Source organism: Equus asinus, chromosome 1, assembly GCF_041296235.1.
Source record: "Equus asinus isolate D_3611 breed Donkey chromosome 1, EquAss-T2T_v2, whole genome shotgun sequence".
Classification (NCBI taxonomy): domain Eukaryota; kingdom Metazoa; phylum Chordata; class Mammalia; order Perissodactyla; family Equidae; genus Equus; species Equus asinus.
The window spans coordinates 115,192,565-115,218,248 of record NC_091790.1 but is presented as its reverse complement, the minus strand read 5'-3'; the positions used below and the strand labels follow the sequence as shown (position 1 = coordinate 115,218,248).

Sequence of the window (25,684 nt, the reverse complement as noted above, 5' to 3'; positions counted from 1 at the left end):
TTAGCAGTTAAAATTTCAAGGCCTAACTCTTGATCAAGATTTATTGGACATCAACTCATCAAGGAAACTTACAGACGATAGGAGACTGACAGTCTTTCATATAAAGACTTAGTTGCACACAAAATTAGTAAGGCAGAAAATACTTGTATTTTTTAATGGGCATATTTGTGTTTTTAATGGCAGTAGAAGCACATAGGCCTGGGTGTCTTCCTATGAACTTTTCTCTTCCTGTAAAGTTAAAAGTCAACTTCATTTTCATCTTGTTCACAAACACAATATCTGAAGATCACTTTTGTCATGGTTTTCTTCATCTTTTGTCTCTGCTTTTGGACTTTCCAGAGGTGGAAATAAAGGCATAATGACCTTATATGACCACCCTCGCTCTTCAACGTTTATCTCCACTTTGCCATTTGGATGGCAAATTGTTCTTAGATATTCAACCCAAAAGGCATTGATGACTGGGTAGGGAAACATGGAGGACACGTAAAAAATAAATGGATATGTGGACATTGGAAGTTGTAAGCTGAATCAGAGATTAGATTAGAATCACAAAGACCTAGGTCAAGAGTCGCTAGGAAAAGTCAAAAAAGGTCATGAAATTTTATGTTTGTTTTGAGTGCATGCCAATTCACACGCCAGAAGAAATTGATTCGATTTGTTCTGCTATAATACACTAGTTACAGTGTTAAGAAATCTGTAAGATCAAAACGATAATATAAATCAGAGTCCAAAAATGCTAACTCTACTTTTCTTGACAATACCTCAAATGAGAACTCTATTCCATTGCCTGAATGTCAAATGTGGGACTTTGTCACATTATAACATAAATTCCCATGGAGGTTTGCCTCCATTATCTGCCAGTCACGCTCAGTGGTGGTGAGCTCACCCTTGTTTAGCGCAGAGCCGGTCACACTGAAGGCTTTCTATGGAAAATGATTGGACAAACCGTTCCAATGAGCTGGTCAAGGAAACGTGTTTCTGAGGACCAGAATAGGCACTGGAGAGATGGATGTGCTGCCAAGGTGACATTAGCAAGAGGGCTGGCAACACTCTGAGGACAAAGTCACCCACCCTACAATTTTGAGCCATGTCAGCTGTGGCCCTATGAGAGAACTAGTTTGTTTTACCCAATCACATTAGCAAACCTTCCCACACTCCAGCGAGCACCAAAGAAGCCCTAAAAACGAAAGGTGTACATGACCAGGGACCCTCCATCCTCCTTTTCTTCCTACCCACACCCAGCTTCCCTTTGCCATCTTTGAAAATCTTTTCAGACTACGCAACTAAATAGGATTTCTATATCCCCTTCCTCCTTTGCACAGGCTGAGAATTCCACTCCCACCTTCACAAGAAGGAACCATAGAAAACAAGTAACTTGTACAGCAATCTGATCTGCAACAAACTTGGAAATATCCTGAGGACAGTCTCAACAGTGGTCTCATTGTCTCAAATCACTGAGCAACTCTTAGACATCCTCTAGAAGCTGTAAGAGGCCTGTAGACAGAGTACATCAGGACCAGACAAGATATCTACATCTCTGGACCCTGTGAGGAGTCTCAGCGTACGCCTTTAAATGGTTTCCTGGAGTTAATGAAAATTCTTACCTTCACCTAACTTTCCATTGATAATTCTATGAATTCACAAACCTTTTGTAGTCCTTTCAATAATTATTAGACAAACAGCTTGCCACCTATGCTTTTCTATCACAGTTTCCCTTGGGAAGGAGTAGTTAGGTTAACTTTTCTGGTGACTTAATTAAATTTTAAAATGTATTTATACAACTGCAATGTAAGAGATTGAATCGAGACATTATCAAAGCAAATTCTTTTCTCCTTCACCAAGAACCTAGGTGAAATCTATGAAATATGAAATATATGAAATATGAAACATGTTCAGAGAATGTTACCAGCGTCTCCATTTATGCTTACTGCTGCTCCCAGCCGTGTTATAAAACAAGAATAAAGAATAAGTTGTTTATGGCAATGATCAAGCCACAAGGAATTCTGTGGAAACATCAACTGATTCTGCTTGCGGAAGCATGTACATTTAGTTGAGCATGTAGTTTCCTATGAAATTGCTGTGAGAGACTTTAAGATCACCTCTGTTCTGAGAGATTGTTTCTTATGAACTCCTGGAGAATTTACTTTCAGCAACACTCTTGAAAATTAACAGTTGCTGCCTTGTGTCATTAATTATCATTATCCACTAAACTAGAAGCGCCTGGAGAGCAGTGAGCATGGCTTTGCATTCATCACTGCGTCTAGAGCCTGGTGGGTGCTCAGTAATATTTTTGAATGCGTGGATTCATCAATACTTTAATGGAATAATCAAATATCAATCAATAGTTTGATCGAATCCCAATCCTCTATTCTATCAGAATCACGAACAACCAGTCTCCATCATATACAAGGATTTCCTATTGTACCATCAAGCAAATTTAAAGTTTAGCTTTACGATCGAGCTAAACTATCTTTCCCATTGGATCTCAGAATTCTCTCCAATCTCAAGCCCTTCTTGGTGATTTCTTATATTTGTTCTCTCTAGAGTAATGCTGACTTTCGGGAAAAATTTTTCTGATGACTTGTGACTTGAAAACCAGACTGGCTGACACATATACGTAGGCAGTTTGCTCAAGTGAATGCAAATTAATAGTGCTACTCAAGTCACACAGATGGCAGAGGAGAAAAGTTGAATGCCTTTCTCAAGGTTCCGTGACCATTCGTGGACGACCCCATTGCAAACTCCTGGTCTTCACACCCACTGATTTTCTCTCTCTGAGGCGTGCTGTAGGGCTCATGTTCCCTCAGTGTACAGTTCATACCTACTCTTGTACTTCTCCTCGTCTGCTGCCACACTCCACCTTACAGTTATTTAGCAGTCAGAGAGCTAACACCTTAACCGTCTTACTTAAGCCTCATTGTCTCTCATGTGAAGAACACTGCAGTGCAGACAATCCACGAGATGAGGGAGCCATCCTGTTCACCAGCCAGGCATTATTCTTTACTCTTGCTGTTGGAATAGCTACTCATCAAGTGTCAAAATTTAGTTTGATTATAACATCCTTCCTTACCCTGGTAGCCGGTTGTTACTGTTTTCACCCTTAAAACTAAAGTTCTGAAAGGGAAATGAAAGTCTAGAGGAGCACCTAATAATCTGTATTCTCCAAACACTGTCACTTGGACGATTTCCTAATACTCAGTTGCCCAAACTAACCTTTTTAAGACCAAGGACCACTTTTTCTCAGCGATGAACAAGAGGCAGCGGAATCCTGGGCCCTTGATGGTTAGATTGTGGGTGATGTATTGGACTCATCATTATGTAAATTTGAAATTGAGATGAACAAAGGGCCTGAAATCAGAGTCAAAGTTTTTTCTACTATGCTTTGTAGATATTTGCTGTTGTAATATCTAGGAGGTCAAAATGAACTGTAATAGTAGGTATTATCAGAATAGAATATCAGAAAAATACTCCAACCAAAGAAATATATATGAATCCAATAGAGGCAATGCCTCTGTGAATAAGGACTAATTGGCATGCTGAATTCAGTAAGTTTGACTATTTTATTTCTATTATTCCTTTCAAATCCTAATTAATAATATTGAATTCCTTAATGTTTTGATACTATATAATAGTTGATCTCCATTAAGTGACATTCTTAAGCCATAAGAAGTAGGTTTTCTTTGGAAGAAAATACACAAAACCTTTTAAAGTGTTCACCTTTAGTTAGTGGAATAAATAATACATATATATGCTTTTTATTTTTAAATATTTTCCTAATTATATTTAAGGAACACACTCATCTTTATATGGAAAAACTTATTAACTTCTAAAAATAAAAAATTATGACAAGAGAGACAATATGCAAGCTATGGTTTGAATATTTTTCCAAGGAAATACTGCTTGACGCTACCTGCCAGGGTTACGCTTACATTCTTAGTTTATGTCAGAGCATAAGAAATAAAAATGTAAATGTTTATTTCTGAGAAATAGAACCAGCATTGCCTCATGAACAATATTCTTTCTATTGTTTTGTACAACTACTTTATGAGTATTAATTCAGTTTAAAATTAGTTTTCATTCAGTTTGGGGGAGTTGATGACACAACTGATGATTCCTTAATGACTTATAAGAAATAGCATGTCGGGGCTGGCTCAGTGGCACAGCAGTTAAGTTCACACATTCTGCGTTGGCCGCTGGGGGTTCACCAGTTCGGATCCCGGGTGCAGACATGGCACCATTTGGCACGCCATGCTGTGGCAGCCCTCCCACACATAAAGTAGAGGAAGATGGGCATGGATGTTAGCTCAGGGCCAATCTTCCTCAAAAAAAAAAAAGCGTGTCAAATCATTGCCTTCATAGCCTATGCTGCTTTTTTCCGAAATTATCTCACCAACTCCAAGATTTATACAGCCTTGGAGAAAAATCAGTTTCAAGCCCAAGAACTTTGACTGAAAGAGCAAGCAGGACGATTAAGAACAATTGACTTCCACCTGGGAGATCCTGCAGATGACAAGGGAACACGTTTCCTCCGCAGGGAAATCAAGCTGTAAATAAACAGAATGAGCTCATATCCCACATTCTCCGACATCCAGACGTCTGTTCCACACCCACTCCCAGAATGTTTCTCTTTGTAATATTAAAGCTATTTAGAAAATCGTGCGTACAGGTGACTGGTGGCAGTAAGGTCTATGACAGCTGATATTTGAAAAAAGTACCATCTTGAGGCTCTTTCACAAGAAACAAGTGGAGACATCAGCCAAGCATCCCTTCCACGATCTTTTTCTAACCTTTGCTGTATATAAAACCAGAGTGGACTGACTACCCATTTTTTGCCAAATATGCAAAAATCTTAGAAAACAACTGTTTGAGGGTGAGCAGAAAACGGTTGTGCCTAAAACGGGAAAAATGCAATAAGAAGTCAAACCCCTTTCTTTTCAAATTTGTAAAACAAATTTGATTTCAGAGATTGCCTGAAATGACATTCTAAGACTTATCCCAATTCACCCACGATCCTTGGGAACAAAGCCGGCAACAAATTTCAGAGGAAAACGAAGCAGAAACAATATGGCGAGCGCTCCAGGCCTTCACTGCCCCGTGGCGGGTCCAGCTCCCCTGGGAGACCACGCGCTCTGTACAGCGGAGGAAACGTCCGTTTCTCATCTTTGATGGTGCCTGGGTCCAGAGGCCCAACACCTGTTCATCTAATGGATTCTGGATGTTGTTTGGACCTCTGTCTGTCAGTAAACCCTCTGATGGCGTGGCTGCAGAAGCACGTGACCGCGGTTCTGTTTCTGGTGCCATGTGGCAGCAGGCCTCGAGTTTTCTCTCTCTTCCTTCACTCTGTCTCATGTCTCTGGCTCCCTGCTCACGTGGTCCTGTGTCACAGTCTCTGATGACTGGATCCAGGCCCTTATGCAATGTGCTGGCATGCCTCTGCCTGCCTGGCGCCTTGGCCGACGTGCTGACAGCAGATGAGAGAAAACTTGACAATGTTTCATTAAGTCACTTCCTGACAGTCTGGGTCGTAATGATGGTCTGCAGAGAGCAAAGAGGAGACTGGATTCCTGACGCGGTTGTCACCACTTCACTTGGGCAAGCTCTCTGGGCCTCAGTTTTCTCGTCTGTTAAATGGAACTTTTGCCCTGCTAACCTGGTAGCCTTGTTCTCTGCAGAACGGTCCAGTGCCTGTGACAAAGCCTGGCACCAGGCAGGAGGTGGGCACAGCTGTGGAGCCCCAGAAATTCTCCCTTGCAAGACGAAGCTCGCAGGCTCCTCTCAGGAAAAAGTCTGAAGTAAGTGGAAGTTTCATTTTGATTACCTGACCTCCCATTCTTGAGAAATTCCTCTTTTCTAGGTTGGTCTCTCCCTCCTTCTCCCATGATCGAAAGTTCTTGCGTCATTTCCATTTGTCCCCCCTTTTGAAGACATGCTCATTTCACGTTTAAGATCAGCAACACTTAAACAAGTGCGATGGATGTTAGCATTTTAAGGCTTGGTTTTGATTGGAGAGCGGGCTCTTTTTATGTTATAGCTAGAGCCATGTTTTAAACGATCACTGTGCTGCTCAATTCAAAACAAGACAAAAGTGATGGGTAGAGTGTAACCTCAGAGCTGGTGCTGACGGCAAAGGGAAGTGGTTGGAGAGGGCTGTGTGGGGAGAGGATGGGAATGTCAGATATGGAGGCAGGAAGGTCTGCAGAGCTGGGTTATGGCACTGAGAAGGAGAGCAGGCACCCAGGAGGCAAAGTGCCACTCAGCAACTCCATCTGCCCTTAGGGTTTCCTGGGTTACCCGACACCCAAAGCCTGAGGCACCCCACGCCCGAATCCAGCACACATTTTCAGGGTGTGTGTGAGAGTGTGGAGTGGAGACGAGGCAGGAGTAGGGATGGGAGGGCGATTTTAAGTAAAAATGATGTGCTTGCCTCACGGTTTTCAATAATGTATTTCAAATTCTGTATTTTTGATTTGAAGTGTGTAAAATTAATTTTGCATAGTTTAAATTTGATTCTGCTTAATTTCTGTTAACCAAGAGATGCAGTCACCCTCTGAGTTTTACATATCACTCGTATTTTAATGATTTTAAGCCATACTAACCAAAGACCTACACGTTTTAGAACATTTTCTATTTTAAAGGAAATAATTCTTTTGAGAATTCCAATGCTCTTCATAGATAGCTGAAGTGTCCTAATACTTATTTGGAAGAATTTGAAGATGATTTGTATTGGTAAGTTTATTTTGTTTGGCTAAAGCTGTCATAAATAACTTCAACCTCATTATTTGGTGAGGCTCTTTCAAAGTCGTTAAATCATGTTGTATTATCACTTCAATTATTAGCTTTTAAACCGAAAACTTAAAGGTGCTTAGTTGAGATAAGTGATTACAACTGCAGATTCTCAAAAAATATGTTCTAAGAATTTCAGATCCTTACAAATTATCTCCCCAGATCGTTACATGGCATAAATTTGTTTCCCACAAAAGCTGTTTGATAGACATGTTAGGGTGTGTACAGATGACTGCCACATTAAGATTGAGAAGTAATGACCTCATCTTGCCAAGTATTTTAACTTTTACAACGCACATTTGTTCTTTCACGGAGAAGTGGAATTACAAATAGTGACAGAGCAAAACAGACAATATCTTGTGTGTTCATTTATTACAGAAACACTTATTTACCATTTCCTGTGTTCCAGACATGGAGGATGTGACACTTATATATTCCTGGCCCTTAAGAAGTTCCAGTCTGGTCCAGAAGGCAGGCACGGAGAGCGGGCAGCAGTAATGCAAGACAGCGTGGCAAGCACGGGGCAGAAACGTGCGCTGGGAGCACTAGGGTGGGATGTCCCTGTTCTGAGGGGCCCAGGAAGGGTTCTTTTGGGAAGCAACACTTGAGTCTAGTCTATCAGGGTGGCTAGGACTAAAGCCAGGGCAGTAAAGCCTCCTTCCCCCGTGGAAGCATTATTTGTAGAGAATGGCAAAGCAGTATGCACATTTGTATTCCGTTCTTCAATAGGAATCTTGTTAAACTCAAGTCTTTTCACACAACAAATACTTACTGGTGGTCCTTATGTGCAATAAACCACACTAGACAATGTGTCTTCCCAATTAGAATTGTTAGAATGTAAGTTACTCCACGGAAAACAGAGGATGCCAGGAGCTCGATTCAAGAACAAAACTTCGTCCTAACTACATAAAACTCGCAACGAATTATAGAATACATGATATTGAAAAGAGCTAGCAGAGGAACAAATGAAATTCATTCAAAGCAACTGGAACCCACCTTCTGGATTTCAAGTTCTCTGTTTAATAAATCCCATCACAGCCCTTCTTCTCGTATTCCCCTGCTTTTTAACCTTTCATACATCCCTGTATGGACCTTTTTGGGTTTCAGGATTAGTAGTGGGGTTTTTTTTTTGGTTTTTTTTTTTTGTTTTTTCATAATTCTGGAAATCGTCTCCAATCTCCCATTTATGATTCCAGGTGTCTCCTTCTTCAAAATTCTCATCGTCATCCACATTTTGTAATAAACTATCCTAATTAGTGGGCCATCCTCCCTGTAACTCCTCACTTTAGAAAGAAAGAGCAATGAGGACAAAATATACCCCTTTGAAAAGTCCCAACACAAACCGTATTCTAAAAATAGTTATGCGAACACCATAAATTTAGCAACAGTGACACATTTGATAAAAAAGCCGATCTGAATGTGATGACATGAGTGAGACCATCGCTCCCTCAGGATTATGGCGAGCCTTTATTCAAAAATTCCAAACACTAGTTTCTACAGGAGGAAAGACATGAGAAGCTCTGCTTGCTGGTTCTCTGAGTTTGTGCTACAGGAGAAGGCTCCTGTTTCTAAAGAGCAATATTACCAACCTCCTGCTGAGATAGGGGCAAGAAACTTTTTAAGAAATTTATTATCAGAAGTATAACTGCCGCTCTGTGTGTGTTTCTCTTTGCTGTCAAGTTTTTCCAACCGAAAGTAAAATCACAATTCTTTTCAAACCCAAATATGTTGGGTGTAGCACCAACCTGTTATTAAATTAGCATCTCAACACTGTCAGGCCCCAAGTGATATTCTCCACTGTCTTTGAGATAACTGTGACCAGATTGGGCCTCTTGGTTCTGAGACCCCAGTTCCTCTAGCGTTTGTAGGCAGGGCCACTGGTCTCACCAGAGGCTCAGCCCTTTCCAAGACACCGGCCGGACTAGACGCCTCAGGTCAGGAGATGTCCCATGTTGAGATCGGGCAGCACCCTGGCCCTGAAGTCGGCCTTGCTGCTGAGGTCTCTTTTACTGTGACTCCCTGGCTCTTGAATAAATGAGTCTAACTTTTTCTTCATTAATTCTTCTAGGAGTTAGACTCTTTATCACAAAACTCATTTTGAATGAATTAAAGTCCCTGAATTTATTTTCTCCTAACTGGGCCTTGGGAAGCTGCTGTGCTTGTCTCCTAATACATTCTTGTGCCTCATATAAGAATATTGATTATCTATTTGTGCCAGACACGACAGGGCTTGCACACACGACCTCACTTACAACATTTGATTTAATGCAATGAATACCATTCAAAGTCCTAATGACTGTTGCTCCTTGTAATGTTTGGTGGTAGGGGTGAGTGTTAGACCTACACATGAGAGAGCAAGCTAGAAACTGAGATCTATCGGTCAGGTCTCCTTTACTCTTTGATATGTCCCATCTAGGAACTCACAGCTCCATTGACATCTAAATGGTTTATGCTCTCTATTTCACTTCTGAATTATGTCATCAGCACTGAGTATATCTATTGTAATTCCCTCCTCCACCGACATATCCACCTGCCCTGGTTGTGGGATCTCAGATAAGGATGAGGCCTGTCGGAGGCCTTACCGCTCAAGGTCAACCACATGATACACCTGTTGCCACAGACTACATCCAACCCAATGGGCTCACTTGTATTTCTGAATCCAAGGAAAGCAAGACAGAAGTGCACAGTAGGCTCTTTTTTATGGGCTTTTTTCTTTTTCTACAATAAAAATGAAAAACAGGGATTGCTGCCTTCATCAGGATTACTGGGGCAAATCAGGAAATATGTGAAATCAGCCTTGAATGTTAACCTACATCTCTGGGATTTTTTCCCGTCCACCCCCACTACACCTTACTGTTCATAGTCTGACCTCTGTTGGACGTGGCTCCTTGACTCCGAGTTTTTTGTAAGAGCACTAGCTTTAACCTTTAGACTCAGACACACCATAATACATTGGACTTGTAAACCATGTTGGCTGATTTTCTGATATTTGCCCTTTGGCATCAGGTCTGGTGATGTGAGAGACACTCATAGTTCTGCACTCCCCATGACCCAAAAGGCTGGGTCCACTCCTGGCCAGGCCTCCCAGTAAGTCAGGAAGTGAGACAGTCTCTCCCTTCTTTGACTATATGAAGTTCCAAAGCATTATTCTGAGACGCTAATTTTAATTTGTTCTCTCTGTACCTCCTCCCATCCCTCTTTCAAGTAGATACTGAGGGCTTTGCTTTTCTTTGTCACTAATGTTTATTTTTATAGGATAAAGCAAAAGCTGGTTGAAGGCAACTGTCTCCACTATCTTTCGTAAAAGCAAATGCTCATTGAAGAGATGATGATAATGAACTGGAAAAAAATGTGCAAAGAATGGAGTGTTTTAAAAGTGATAATCGTAGGAAAAATTTCAAGACTCAAGGAAAAGAACATGGAGAAGAGTAAGGTCATAGAATTCCAGGGTTCCCACGGAGAAAGCTGGACACACTGTGAAAGGATGGAAGATGAAAGAACACCGGAGCTGGTAGGGGTGGTTCACACCGATGTGTATGCAGAACCGGGCATAGACGGAACTGAGTTTGTAATTGCACCCTTGGGCCCTGTCACTTGTGCAGTTACGGGTCTCTGAGTGCTGCTGAAGGCTTCTGGAAATCCAGAAGAGAACACACCACTTCAGGCTCCCTAAGATCAGGCTGCCAAGGTGGGGGCACCTGATTCAAAATCCAAAGGCAAGGCCCTGCGTCTGCCAGCGATGAGGGGCCCTGGGCATGTTTGCAAATATTTTGCTTTAAAGGAAGAAACTAGAAGTCAATTACACAGAGAAAACTGGAAAATTCACAAGTATGTGGAGATTGAACAACATGCACAACCAATGGGCCAAAGAAGAAATCAAAAGAGAAATTAAAAAATACCTTGAAACAAACAAAAAAATGGAAATGTAACATATTAAAACTAAACACAAACAGAGACCAGACTTGAAAGTTCCCAGAGCAGACAAGATTGATTAGTCATACAAGCAAAAATTAATTTAACTTATTTTGCAAAACTAGTGAGATTAACTTGACCTGGGTCCCTTCTTGCTTATGTATCTGAAGATCATAAGCAAAACTTAAATTGTTCCCAAGACTGATATGAGGTAACCAATAACCACTACTCTTCTATTTAAGAAAATTTTCATATTGTAACCCATCACTGTGAAGAATAAACACTCATTGCCTTCACACTATATAAGCTGCTTTATAACAATATCCTCTCAGCCTCATTCTATGTTTTGGTTTGAGCACTCCCAGTTTGAAAACTGTGTATAATAAACATTTACTAATTTCAACTTAAGCGATTTGTTGGTTTACTTGTTTTTTATGGACTTTTGACACATACCAAAATTTGTGGGATGCAGCAAAAGCAGTTCTAAGAGGGATGTTCATAGTGATAAATACCTACCTCAAGAACTAGGAAAAGTATCAAATAAACAACTTGATTTTACATCTCAAAGAACTAGAAAAAGAACAAACAAAGCCCAAAGTTAGAGAAAGAAGGAAATAATAAAGATTAGACCAGAAATAAGTGAAATAGAGGTTAAAAAGACAATAAAGAAGATCAATAAAACTAAGAACTAGTTCTTTGAAAAGATAACAAAATTGACAAACCTTTAGCTAGACTCACCAGGAAAAAAACATAATTCAAATAAATAAAATCAGAAATGAAAGAGGAGATGTTATAACTGATACCATAGAAACACAGAGGATTATAAGAGACTACTACGAACAATTATATGTCAACAAATTAGACAACCTAGAGGAAATGAATAAATTTCCAAAAACATGCAACCTACCAAGACTAAATCATGAAGAAATAGAAAATCTGAAGAGACTGATTACAGTAAGGAGATTGAATTAGTAATAAAAATCTCCAAACAAATAGAAGTTCAAGGCCAGAAAGGCTCACACGTGAATTCTGCCAAACATTCAAAGAAGAATTAATACCAACCCTTCTCAAACTCTTCCAAAACACAGAAGAGGAGGGAACTCTTCCAAACTCATTTTATGAGGCCAGCATCACCCTGACACCAAAACCAGATGAGGACACTACAAGAATATAAAATTTACAAACCAATATCCCTGATTAACATAGATGCAAAATTTCTCAACAAAATATTAGAAACTGAATTAAACAATATGCTAAAAGTACCGTACACGATTATCAAGTTGGATTTATACCTGGGATTCAAGGATGGTTCAACATCCACAAATAAGTCAATGTGATATAACACAATAACAAAATACAGGATAAAAATTATATATCATCTCAACAGATGCAGAAAAAGCATTTGACAAAATTCAAAACCATTTAGGATAGAAATTCTGAACAAAGCAGGTTTAGAGGGAATATACCTTAACGTAATAAAGTTCATATATGACAAGCTCACAGCTAACATCATATGGTGAAAAGCTGAAAGCTTTTCCTTTAAGATCAAGAACAAGACAAGGATGCCCACTCTCTGGAATGATATTCAACATAGTAGTGGAAGTCCTAGCCAGAGTAATTAGGCAAGAAAAGGGAAGAACTGGCATCCAAATTGGAAAGGAAGAAATAAAACTCTCACTGTTTGCAGATGACTTGATATTACATATCAAAAACCTTAAAGGTTCCCTCAAAAAGCTGTTAAACTAATAAACAAATTCATTACAGTTGCAGGATACAAAATCAATATAAAAAATATGTTGTATTTCTATACACTAATCAAAAACTATCAGTAAGAGAAATTAAGAAAACAATCCCCTATATAATTGCTTCAAAAAGAGTAAAATACTGAGGAATAAATTTAACCAAGGAGGCAAAAGACGTGTATATTAAAAACTACAAGACATTGATGAAAGAAACTGAAGAAGACACACATAAATGGAAAGATATACTATGCTCATGGATGGATTGGAAGAATCGATATTGTTAAAATATCAACACCACCCAAAGCAATCTACAGATTCAATACAATCCCTAGCAAAATTCAAATGGAATTTTTCAAGGAAATAAAACAGATAACCCTAAAATTTGTGTGAAACCACAAAAGACCCTGAAAAGCCAAAGCAATCTTGAGAATGAAGAACAAAGCTGGAGGCAGCATGCCCCCTGATTTAAAAATATATTGCAAAGCTATAGTAATTAAAACAGAATGATATTGGCACAAAAATGGACACATAGATCAATGGAACAGAATAGTGAGCCCAGAAATAAATCCATGCGTATATGGTCAATTAATTTATGACAAAGGAGGCAAGAATATACAATGGGGAAAAGATAGTCTCTTCAATAAACAGTGCTGGGAAAAGTGTACAGCCACATGCAACAGAATGAAACTCTACCGCTATCTCACACCGTGCACAAAAATTAACTCAAAATTGATGAAAACCTTGAATGTAAGACCTGAAATTATTAAAATCCTAGAAAAAATATAGGTGGTAAACTCCTTGACATAGGTCTTTGCAATGATTTTTTTTTTTTACATCCAAATCTAAAGCAACTAAAATGAAAAGTGGGACTGCATCAAACTAAAAAGTTTCTGCACAGCAAAAGAAACCATCAGCAAAATGAAATGGTGACCTACTAAATAGGAGAAAATATTTGGAAATCACCTATCTGATAAGGGGCTAATATCCAAAATATATTAAGAACATATACAACTGAATTCCAAAGAAAACCAAAAAATTCAATTAAAAACTGGGCAGAAGATCTGAGTAGACATTGTTCCTAAAAAGATGTACAGATGGCCAACAGGTACATGAAAAGATGGTCAACCTCATTAGTCATCAGGGAAATGCAAATCAAAACCACAACGGCATATCACCTCATACCTGTTAGAATGGCTATTGTCAAAAAGATAAGAAATAAGCCTTAGTGAGGATGTGGAGAAAAGGGAACCATTGTGCACTGCTGGTGGGAAGGTAGATTGTTGCAACTACTGGGGAAAATAATATGGAGTTTCCTCAAAAAATTAAAAATTGAACTATCAAATGATCCAGCAATTCCACTTCTGGGTATTTATCTGAATAAAAGGAAGACACTGTGTCAAAGAGAATCTGCATCCCCCTCACATGTTCATTGCAGCATTATATACAGTAGCCAAGATACGGAAACTACCTAAGTGTCCTTCGATGGGTGAATGCATAAGGAGAATGTGGTGTATGTGAGCTCACATATATGTGGAATCTTAGAAAAACAAATAAAACAAAACAAGCTCATAGATACAGAGGACAGACTGATGGGTTTCAAGGCTGCAGGGTGGGAGAATTGGGTGAAAGTGTCAAATGGTAAAAATAACAAAAGGGAATAGTGGATTTTAAGGGGAAAATGGTGAGTTAGGTTTTGGAGATTTTGAGTTTTGGAGTCTCGGGTGCCTGTGGGATGTGGCGGTGTCCAGTAGGTACTGAAATGTACACCTCTGGGCTTAGGAGATTGTTTCAGTTACAGGCAGACTGGGAAGCACCAGCATATGACTAATAACTGAAGCCAAAGGAGAAGGTAGATGGCCCAGGGACAACGGGGAGTGGGGGAGGGCAGGGCCAGAACCCGGAGTATGTTCAATGCCCAGTACATTTAATGGCTGGGCAGAGAAAGAGGGGCATGCACAGGAGACAGATGGAGCACCCTTTAGGGTAGGAAGAATAAAAAAACACACAGAGTCTGAGGTCACACAAGTTGATGGACGAGTATTTCTCAACGAAGGAAGAGAGTATTTCTCAAACAGGAGATTAGCAAGTGGAGTTATGGCTGACTCTGACCACGGGTATTTCTAGGGGTGGATGTCAACCAGAGAGGGATAAGGACTGGGAGGGAAAGGGCAAGCACAAGCAACTCCTTCTGGAAAGTTGGCTGCCCACGGGAGGTAATGTGGTGGAGAACAGCGGGGCTCCAGGAGCTGAGGCAGGGGGTGGAGAGACTCAAAGCACGACGACCTGCTGCTGAGAAGGAGTCCATAGAATGGGCGAGATCGAAGCTACAGGAGCGTGAGGAAAGTTGCTTCATCCAACAATTAGTTGAGTGCTTCCACATGTCAGCCCAGCCTGGCCACGTTCTCCTGAGAACACTGGTGTAGGCTGCACGTATGATGGGTTAACCTGAGGCTTCATCATCAGAGGAAAGTGGTTCTCCTTAACATGTTTTTCCTAGGAGTTCTGATTCTGATCCCCAGCCTCTCCCCTCACCACACACACGCAGGCTACCCCACAGGAGCCCATACAGAAAAAAACAAAAGGAGGAAACCGGGTCCCTTATAGTCTTTCATCTGGCGCTCTACAAGAGAATCAAGCCCCAACATCCTCAGGGGTCCCTTGTGTGGAATAAAGTAACTTCTCTCCTGTGCATCTAGAATGGCATTTCTTGTGCTCTGTCTTTGGGAGATTTATGCTGTGGGTCTTACGAGGGACCTGGCTGAGAAAGGCTGCAATGAAGGAGAGCACTGCGCTGTTCAAGGAGGAAACACCGTAAGAGCAACTGCAAAAGAGTTTCCAGCACTGCACAGCCCTTCCTGCTTTGCTCATGGGAAAGAAGAACATTCAGCGTGAACCATACCTGACCCTGCTGCAAGAAAATAACACCCAGCTGATGTGGACGGAACAGAGTCACATGGGTTTGAGCAGCTGAAATTTGCAGGTAGGCTACAGAGTGAGACGACTCCAGTCCCGTAAGAGATTAGGCTCCGTAAATTCCCATTCTTCTCTCACCCTTGAAAGCCTGGACCTCATATGGGTGAGAGAAAGAGGCCAACTAGCTTAATCCATGAAAATATCAGCAGGAGATCTTGCTATAGGTGTGGTGGAAGCAAAGGGATGATTAGGAGGATGCTGGAGAATAGGATTCAGTGGCTTGCTGTAATTACCAATAATGAACAGAAACTTCATTCAGCCACCTCGAGGTCAGCCCTGCTCATGTTTAGGACAAACACCTCTGAGGACAAATGGCCCTAGAGCCTCTCTAAGATTGAGACCCTGGGGGATGGTGATGGAAGAAGCGAGATTAAGAAAAGTGAGCTCCTGAGAGAGGTGGTCAAACATTATCCTGGTACCCAAGCTCAGCTCCCTAGTTCTTGCGTTGTTAAAAGGTGCTGCTTTGTGTACACGTCACACTAGGCTGGGGTAGCATCCTCACGTGGGATGACATGTACATGTTCCAGCTTTCTGGTGTTGGTAGAGATGGCGACAGAGGGTATGGTGTGTGGTCACCCAGGAATGGGAAACAAGCGTTCTTTGAGAGAACATAGTGGAGGAAAGTGATTAGATAAATTATTGAAATATGTATGGGTTTGATCTTCATTTTTCTTTACCTTATTTCTAAACATATTGTTATGCCATTGGAGTGTTCTTACCATAAAGATTTTTTTCTTTTTGCAGGAAAGGATTCACCCTGAGCTAACATCTCTTGTCAATCTTCCTATTTTTTTTTCCTCCCCAAAGCCCCAGTACATAGCTGTATGGTCCAGTTGTTGGTCCTTCTAGTTCTCTGTGAGCTGCTGCTGCAGCATGACTACTCACAGACAAGTGCGTGGTTCCTTGCTCAGGAAATGAACCCAGGCTGCCGAAGCGGCGAACGCCGAACTTTAACCACTATGCCATCAGGGCTGGCTAACGATAAAGTTTCTTGTAGAGCAGAAAATAGAAATCACTTGAAGTTAACTCCACATTAGGACTTTTCTAAGTGTCTGGACTCATTGAAGAGATTATGCTTGAGAGCATGGAGAGGAAGGAAAAGCGACTTTGGTACAGGGTGGATGGGCAGGATTCCAAAAGTCTCAAAAACAGGACTTTCCTCCAGGTTCATTACAGTACCCTGGGGGAAGGGGCAGGATCTCAAAGGCTGTGAGCTGAACTCATCCATGATCTCGACTGGAAGGAAGAGAACCTCCACGGTAACAGAGATTGAATTCTCCTTCAGGTCAGCGGACTGGGTCCTCAGAATCTAATGTGAGTTTATAAAAAGGAGGCATAGGAATATAACATATTTCACACTCTTCAGTTTGTAATTATAAGGCCAGATCCACTACAAACCATAGCTGTATACGTTGAAAGCAACTCCCCTCAGCCCTGTTTCTGCTGACTCCTACCAGGTGGGTAGGCGATAAGGGCTCAGTAAACAAAATTCTCAGGGGGTAATGAACTGTTTACCAGTCACTCATAACTCAAATGCTTCTCTATCTTACCCTTTGAACTCAGTCTCCTTTCCTCGGTGAATGTACAGGCTCCCATCACAGATGGGCCCTGGCTCTCAATGATGGTGTCCCCACCGCTCAACGTCACATTTCTAAGATCTAGCCCCCTTCCTTACCCTTTCCTGAATTGCACTATTTTCTCCAGTATTTGTACTGTTCCATCACTTCTACAATGTCTGGCAGCCTAATCTGATCTGCTGCCAGGATTTTCACTTGCATATCTTGCGTTATCCCTCTAGAGATCACTGTGATACTGATCCACAGTTTCTCCAGCCTTTTCTGTTCTGCTCTTGGCTCAGTCCGAGCTCCTTGATGCTAACCCACAGCACAACACCTGTCGTCTACTCTGAACTTTGAACCTGCAGCTAAATACACTCTTCCTAACATTCTGATGCTATTACTCAATATGATACGGGGAGGTTTTTAGCTTAATAGGTGACTCTATCAAACCAAAACACTTTAAAGATATAACGGTAACAATAGTGGTGGCATAGGTTTTGTTTTTGTTGACTTTTCCCTTTTGTCTTGTTTTTGTTTGTTTTATTCATTTTAAAGTAAAGTGCATGCCTTAATCATTATGTGCAGCCTATTACATCTATTTCTGCCAACTAAGAAGCTCCTGGTAGAGCTCAAATTGATTAGGTCACCAATGTTTTGTTATTTCTGAAACATTTAAGATGATATTGAAATGTGAGTGAGCAAAAAATGAATACCTTGTAAAGGAACAGCTTTAGGCCTCTATTAATCATATTCATTGTTCTGCCTTTGTAGTTTTGGTTATAGCAAATGAAATTTGAAGAACTTGGAGTAGTTCAAGAGAAAGAACTGTGGGCAATCAGAATTGGCCACCTCAAGATGTGTCTCTTTGGCATGAGGGTTCTTTTGGGCTGGTTACTGCTAAGAACTGCAGACATGAGAGAAACTGAAAAGTAGAAGTTACCCTTTGCGAGAGACATTTACATTTGTAAGGGTGTCTCCCTCTCTGTACCAGGAAGAAGGGGGGATGACCTTATCCCTAGAAACTCTTATCAATGCGGAAGGCAAGGATTTAAATCTGCATAATAACCTGACTCTTGTTTGCTGTGCTTTTCTGGTGATTTCCCATAACTGACTCCCCCACCCCCCACCCCCAACATCCTCCTTTGTCTTCAGCTGAAGATGGTATTTAAGGTTGCAACCACCGCCATTTGGGCAAGTTGCTCAGTTTTCCTGAATTTCTCCCATGTATACATGTTATAAAGCTGTGTTTGATTTTCTCCTGTTGTTCTGGCTCATGTCAATTTAATTTGTAGCCCAGCCAGAAGGACCTAGAGAGGGTAGAGGATTTCTCTTCCTCCCCTATGGAACTAAAAATGACTCGCAGAATAGTGGTATTTAGATAAGTAAAAAAAAAACAGTTGGAATAAAGAACTAACATGTATATAGTACATAAGAGTGTATAGTGGGGTGGTCATCACTGAACACATGACTTGTTGATCTATAGAACAAATAGATTTGTTTTACCTATTGCAAACATTGATAAATAATCTTATAAAGCATTGAACACGGCTTTTAGAATTTTTTTAGAGTGGTGTTTTTTAATTCAAAGAAGATTATCTGCCTTAATAAATCATCATAATCCAACAGGCACATAAACTCAAGGGCCAGCAACCTTGCCCAAATGAAGAGGCTCTGCTTGTATTTTCCATGGACAGCACAGCAAGTGATGGTGAACTCAGCTTTGCAAAGGACATTCTACTATCTAGCTATTGCCCACCCAGCAAAACAGGGTTCCTGAAGCAATTATTCATAAGTAAACACTTCTGCAGGTAACACCAGTGTGACTGATTAACAGCGACTCATCCACTCTTTTGTGGAAGCCAATGTGACTGTTATGACATAAAACGTGTGGTATAATGAGAACATCAGCATTTTGGAGACTGTGCATACCATTCCTTTCACCTTAGAAGCAAAACAAATGAGTACCCTGGGATTCAGTGACTTGCCCAAATTCATACGGCTATTAGCAGAATTGGAGCTGTCCTCACTGCTAACAGTGTCCAGTTGCTCTGAAAGACATTGATGGATTCAAGATGCTTATGTGTAATAGAAAACCACCAAAGCTTACAAACTGATCATCATAAACACGATTTAAATACATTTTGAATTTTAAAAATCAACTATCGTTTTTCAAATTATTCAAAGTGGCCACCAGCCTAGAAATGCCATGAAGCCAATGATTTATTATAATATTTAGAATTTTCCTATAAATGTCATAGAGAGTAATTTCCAAAAAGGACTCATCATCAAAAGCAGAAACTTTCATTTCTTCTGTCTTTTGTTTTAAGACAGAGGTGTTTTTTCCAGGCACCCTGGTCCGTATTGGGGAGAAAATGGTAAGATGGACATGGTTCCTGCTCTGCAATGCTTACAGACCGGTGGGATCAGAAGCAATTAAACAGGCTGTGAGAATTCAATGTAAAAGTATTTTAAGTCCCTATTATTGTTCAGGCTCTGTCCCAGGTACTGGAAACAGCAGTACAGCAGGGAAGGAGGCAGGCAAGATGTCTGCCCTACCTTTCCATGGAGGGGAGAGAGATAGAGACAGAGAGATGGAGAGAGACAGAGAGAAGTAAAACCTAAACAAATATATATTCATAAATACAAATGAGTGGCATGATACCACAAAACGGTAAGTGCTACGATGAAGCTAGATTGGGGTAAAGGGAAGAGAGAGCCTGGAGGTGAGGAAGACGCACAGCTCTTTTGGAAGGTCTCTCTCAACTGACGCGCTGGAGCAAAGGGCTCAACGTAAAGTGGGCCAGCCACAGAAAGGCCTGGGAGACCGGTCCAGGCAGAGGAGACTACAGCCTAAAGGCCTGAGGGACGGGAGGGGTTTGCCTGTTGGGGAAACACCAGAGCCAGGATTGTGGGGAGGGAGTAAAGGACAGGGAGAGAGATCTATAGACGAGGTGGGAGGAGACGGATTGAGAAAGGCTCATAGGTCACAGCAGGAGTCTTGATTTTATTCTCCGTGTGTGGGGAAGCCATTGTAAAAGAGAGGAATGTAGGGCAAAGAGTGGAAGCAAAGGGACCAGCTAGGAAACTAGTGCAGGAGGCTGGAGTGGCCTGGGGGTGACATGACAGAGGGTTTATTGGTGACATTGTTAAGAAAAGCATGTAATATATGTACACATATACATTCACACGTATACATAAAGTAAAGCATAGTTGCTGATGAATTGATCAGATATCGAATGTGAAGGGACAGAAAAACTCATGAAGAATCCTGGATGTCTGCTTTGAAGGGCCATCTAACTCAGCCTCGGAGAACAAGCAAGTTTTCCTGAAGAAATATTCTTCCAGCTTTACTAGGTCAAAATATGTGTGAACCTCTAATATAGATATACCCCAAATATATAACTAAATGTTACCCAAATACATTCAGACGGCCATTTCTGAGACTAATTCTTCAAGAACAAGTGAGATAAATGCTTACAAATTCTTCCTTTTTAATTACTAACCGTGAAAGAAGCTGATTGTCAATGAAGGGTGGCAGAATGTTTCTGTTATCTTCCCATTTCGTGTGCGGACATGACACAGCGAGGATACAGCGGAAGAGCGCTGTGTGTAGACTGCCTTATTGAAGCTGATAAGCCAGCATGGCTCAGTGAGAAGGAAAGTAGAGATTGGCAAGGAAAGCAAAACCAGTATAAGTTAAGTTGGAAGGATTTAGAAGTCATCTTCTTCAACCACTTGTCTTACAGATTGGAAATTAAGTATCAGAAATAGAGGTAACTCAAAGTAATTTTGCAAAAGATTTTCTATCTTCTCTGCTCACATAAAACTACATATCATTTAGCCTTCTTCCATCTCACTCTAGATTTCTACAGAAAATATATATGGTTTTTAGACTCAAGAAGCTGTCTAATCTTTCAGTATGACAACAAAGCTCATGTTTGATACCTCCTTTCCTCTAACTCAGCTCAAATAATAATAAATCGTAATAGATGTATAAACCTAATAAAGTGAACGAGAGGAGAACCTTCAGCGTATGGGAGATTCTAACACGTTTCTGCAGAAGAGTGAAGGGATAAGAAGTTACTGAAAGATGAAGTAAACACAGGGAGGTCAGGGCCTTAAATGCATGCAGAAATGGCTGCAGTGGAGCCGCCAGACAACCCGGTCCATGTGAGTCATGTCTTCATATCATCAACAGAAAATAGTTAGAACTGATGATTCAAAAAATAGTGCTATAACTACAGTGTTTAGAAATTTGGAGGCATTTAGAATCACTAATATTCTACATGCCAAACACTATTCTACATTAACGTATCACAATTTGTAAAGTTGACACTTTCATCTCTATGTTATGGATGAGAACACAGAGGCGCGGAAAGTTAAGCCCAAGGTCATCCAGCTAATAAGTGGTGAAGGATTTGAACCCAATAGTCTAGCTCCAGACTCCATGCTTTTAGCCACCACATTGTGCTAACTGTACGTACCATTGTGGAGGAAACTACAACAAGAATAAAACTAGAAATACTTAAAACAGATTCCTTCAGAGAAACGGGACTGGAGAGAGGCAGAGACGGGACACATTGAACATTTTCTTTTTAGAAGCTTTGTATTGTCTAATTTTTTAAACATTTGAAATATTACTTAAAATTAAACAAACAAAATTTAAAAAAAGAAATAAAACCGAGGGTGCTAAAAGCATTGAATGATGTTGGGTAACGTGAATATACTTGGATTGTCCTAACACAGAGCCCATGAAGAATGTTCTGTGTTTTTTCAGTTTCCACGTTAGGATCATAGAGATAGAAAAAAGACAAAAAAACTTTTAACTAAATATGAAATGATCCTTCACATATCAAGAGACTCATATCTTCAAACTTTAAATAGTTCTGCAACAGCCCTCCGTAAACTTTAACAGTGTGCATAGAAGGAAAGCCCAGGCCTGAAGAGCTGTAACTTAAAAATCACAGTCCATATAGCCCAAAGAATCAGTAAGATTTGTTTGTTTTCCCAGATGAACTTAGATTCTAAGAATGAAATTCAAAAAGAATTATATAATATAACCAACACCAGGAACTGATGATATTACTGTGTGAAGCCCACAGTATCCTATAAAGAGAGACTGTAATTATATAATAATGAGTAATTAATTAATTGAGATGTATATTATTTTCTTAGGCCCTAAGCCATCATCTCAATGTATAGCTCATGAGTATTAGAGAACCAAGAAAATACAGTCAAAACAGAACTTTGAAAGTGATGGATTAAGACAAAGAAACTTAATTGGCTCCAGCAGTTTTCAATCTAATGGAGCAAAAATCAGCTGTGAAGTTTCTTAAAAATTCAGATGGCTGGACCCACTGCTTGAAACTTCTGTTTACTTGGCTAAATGTGCAGCAGAGATATTGGCAAAAAATAAAGCAAAACAATAATAATTTTAAAAAACCCATTCTGCAGCCAGAATTGGAAAACACTGACCTAATTAATAGAACATCTATGTTTCGGATAGATTATTTCCGTTTGAAATAATCTGGTGACTCAGCTGGAAACCATCTATCCTAAACACAGAAAAAAAAATGTAATATCCAGCCAAAAAAAGTGAAGGATAATCGGGGCCAGGAACTCACTCCGTTTTCGTCGTTCCCATCAATTCTAAGAGAAATAAAACACCAACAGGACAAAAAGAGTATTAAAGAGTGTCTGGGGGATATTTCCTGAAGCAAAACGAAAGTCTGTGGATAACGTGGTCTTTCTACCATCAGACTTATAGCAGTACCACAATCTGCCCACAGATTACCTGATACTTCTCCCCTCAAGACGTGGATCTCGATTTCCTTCCCACTGGGTGTGGGAGCTGGCCTTAGGGACGTGTTTCTCAGAGGTGACTGTGTGTGAGGGAAAACTCCTCCACAAACATATAGAACCAAATATCCACACTCTTCCCCCAAAAGGACATCAAGCCGTTTGCCAGAATAACTGTACAAAGCAGAAAGGAGAATATCCAGACCTTTCAGGGCCTCAAGTATGATCTGATGTTGACATCAGGGACATAAAAGCAAGCAGGGCCCCCAAGCCGGACCGTGGGCTAAAGGAGATCACTTAACAAGGAGTCTAGGGCCCCAAACCAAAGACCCCCCACCCGTGGTTATCTCCTGATCCCCAAGTGCCTAACTGGTGCAGATACATTTGCAGCTGGAAAAACCATTCTATTGGTTCCTTAACCTGTGGTGTCTAAGAGCCATTATGGTGGCATCGGAAGAAGCAAGTGAGAATTCCTGGAATTCCTCCCTCCTGAGACTTCAGGAGCAACACCACATTCTGGATAGAATTGCAGGGATGCGCGCCATCCTCAGAGATTTAAGGACAGAGGTGTAATGGTTTCCACGATGTTCCCATTTAATTTTTTTGAACGGCCTTTGCAAAAACTACGTGGACGACCATGGAATGCCATAGACTTAACCAGGTGGCTCCAATTGCCGCTGCAATGTGGATGTTGAACATAACACAACGTCTGGCAAATATAATTTTTTTAATCCCCACTAATAAAGAGGATGAAAAAATTAGTCCGGCTTTACACGGGAAGGGCAGCGACAAGCGTTTACAGTCGTGGTCCAAGGCTGTGTTAAATGGCCTGCTCTCTGTCTCTGTCACAGTATAGTACACAGGATTGTACTTGTGCTTCTTCATACTCTTCAGAACATCACTCTGGTTCGAGAGAGAGAGGGACTATGACATCATGCAAACCGGAACTGGTGAGTATGCAGCACAAGTACTCTGATGGCCTAGTTACACACCTTTGAGCCAGAGGTGAACGGTGAACCTACAAGATTCATGGGCCAGCTCATCAGAGAGGGTCTTAACAGTGTAGTGGTGTGTTGATCTTTAGGACACCCCCATTAAGGGAAAAGACAAGTTATCATACCTTGCACTCACCACCTGTAAGGAAGAGGTATACAGTTTGGTTATTCTATTTGGATTTTGGAAGCAGCTTATATGACATTTGAGCATACTGCTCCGACTAACTTATCAGCTGACTCAGAAGGCTGCCAGCTTTGAGTAGAGTCAGCACATGAGAGAACTCTGGAAAATGTCCAGGCTAAGAGCTGAGAAACCTGCTAAGAATTTCACAGACTAAAGACTTACCTAGGGGTCAATCTTTGACTCCAAACCAATGAAAGGAGTAGAGATAAAAATAATTCCAGGTTCATACCCTGTATAATGATACATGTAGGTTTTATATAATACTCTGTTCTTGTACAGATGCAGGAAATGGAATACCGCTAGGAATCAGATTCCCGCTTTATTCAAGAAGAGTAATTAATAAGGTAATTTACCCTGAACACATTCACAGTTGACTAGTTTCCTTGGTGCATTCTACCACCTTTAGATAACATACTAAAAACAAGTCAATGATGTAACTGGGATAGCGAGAGACACATCATTTTCTTTATTCTCTGCATGAATATTTGATGCATACTGAAGTGAAACATTTTTAAACATTTTCTTAGGAGTGAATTATACTTTAGTTCATGAAAAAAAGGCAGTAAAAGCATAATTATTTCTTTGATCTTTTACACATTTTTAAAAATATATATGTACTGGTTAAGAGTGTAGTCTATGAAGTCAAATAAATATGGGTACAAATTTTGCACTGCCACTGACTACCGTGGGCCCCCTGCATCTGCATCTGTGGATTAAACCAACCAGAGATGGAAAGGCCTACAATGGCTACATCTGTACTGAACAAGTGCAGACTTTTTTTCTTGTCACTATTGCCTAAACAATACAGTGTAACAGCTATTTATATTGTATTAGGTATTATGAGACGATTTAAAGTGACAGGAGGATGTGCACAGGTTGTATGCAAATACTGCACCATTTAACACATGGGACTTGAGCATCTGAGGATTTTGGTATCCATGGGACCAATCCCCTCTCAGATATGGAGGCACAACTGTAAGTGATATTTCATTCATATTCATTCTCCTAATGGTACAATGTTTGTAGAAACTTTATAATTTATGAAATTATGTGACTCTTAAACAGAAAATTGCAATGCCTAGCACCATCTAGAACATAAGAAATGTTTAATATATGTTAACTACAGTTATTGCCATTGTGGTTCTCCTTACTTTGCATATATGTACACATAGACACATGTATTTTATATATGATTTTTATTTGTATTATGACATATATACATGAACTCTCACAGGCTCCATAGCCTATACATATCTATATATAGACTATATATACATATCTATATATAGACTATATATATATATAAAACTGAAAAGGAGATATTCTTTTAGCATAATGTGAGATGGTCATTTAAATTCACTGTTTGCATTTTCATTCATTTAATAAATAATTGCTGAGTGTGTCCTATATGCTAAATTCTGTCTTAAGACTAAGAATAAACAAGACAGGCTCCCACTAAAGGAGCAGACATTGTACTTGAGAGCAAGGAAGAATGATACCTATGTCTGTAAGCATCCTCATATTTGTATCTTTTATTGCAAGTACTTTTACTTTTCCTCTCCCAGAGGGTATAGGGAATGCATCCCAAACAAGGATGCAGCAATTCGAGCTTAGTTACCGGAATTCAATCCTTATTTTCTGCTTAGCTCCTGCGTCTAACACATCAACAGTGCATGTCACTTGGAATGACTGCTCTGCAGTGTTCCAGACGCACATCTGAGCCAGGGAACACAGTAG

General features: G+C 40.4%; 2 protein-coding genes across 2 annotated transcripts in view; one reads left to right on the top strand and one right to left on the bottom strand.

The window, feature by feature from the left end:
• The window catches only part of CD36 (CD36 molecule (CD36 blood group)), a 263,195-nt gene that overhangs the window by 83,539 nt on the left and 153,972 nt on the right, over window positions 1–25,684 (bottom strand). The gene's annotated exons all lie outside the window — the stretch shown is intronic.
• LOC139046133 (uncharacterized) lies at window positions 2,237–7,826 on the top strand. Its single transcript, XM_070517080.1, has 3 exons — window positions 2,237–2,270; window positions 4,989–5,792; window positions 7,193–7,826. The coding sequence occupies exons 1-2, from the start codon at window positions 2,237–2,239 to the stop codon at window positions 5,789–5,791; spliced, it is 837 nt and encodes a 278-aa protein (XP_070373181.1). The 3' UTR covers window position 5,792; window positions 7,193–7,826.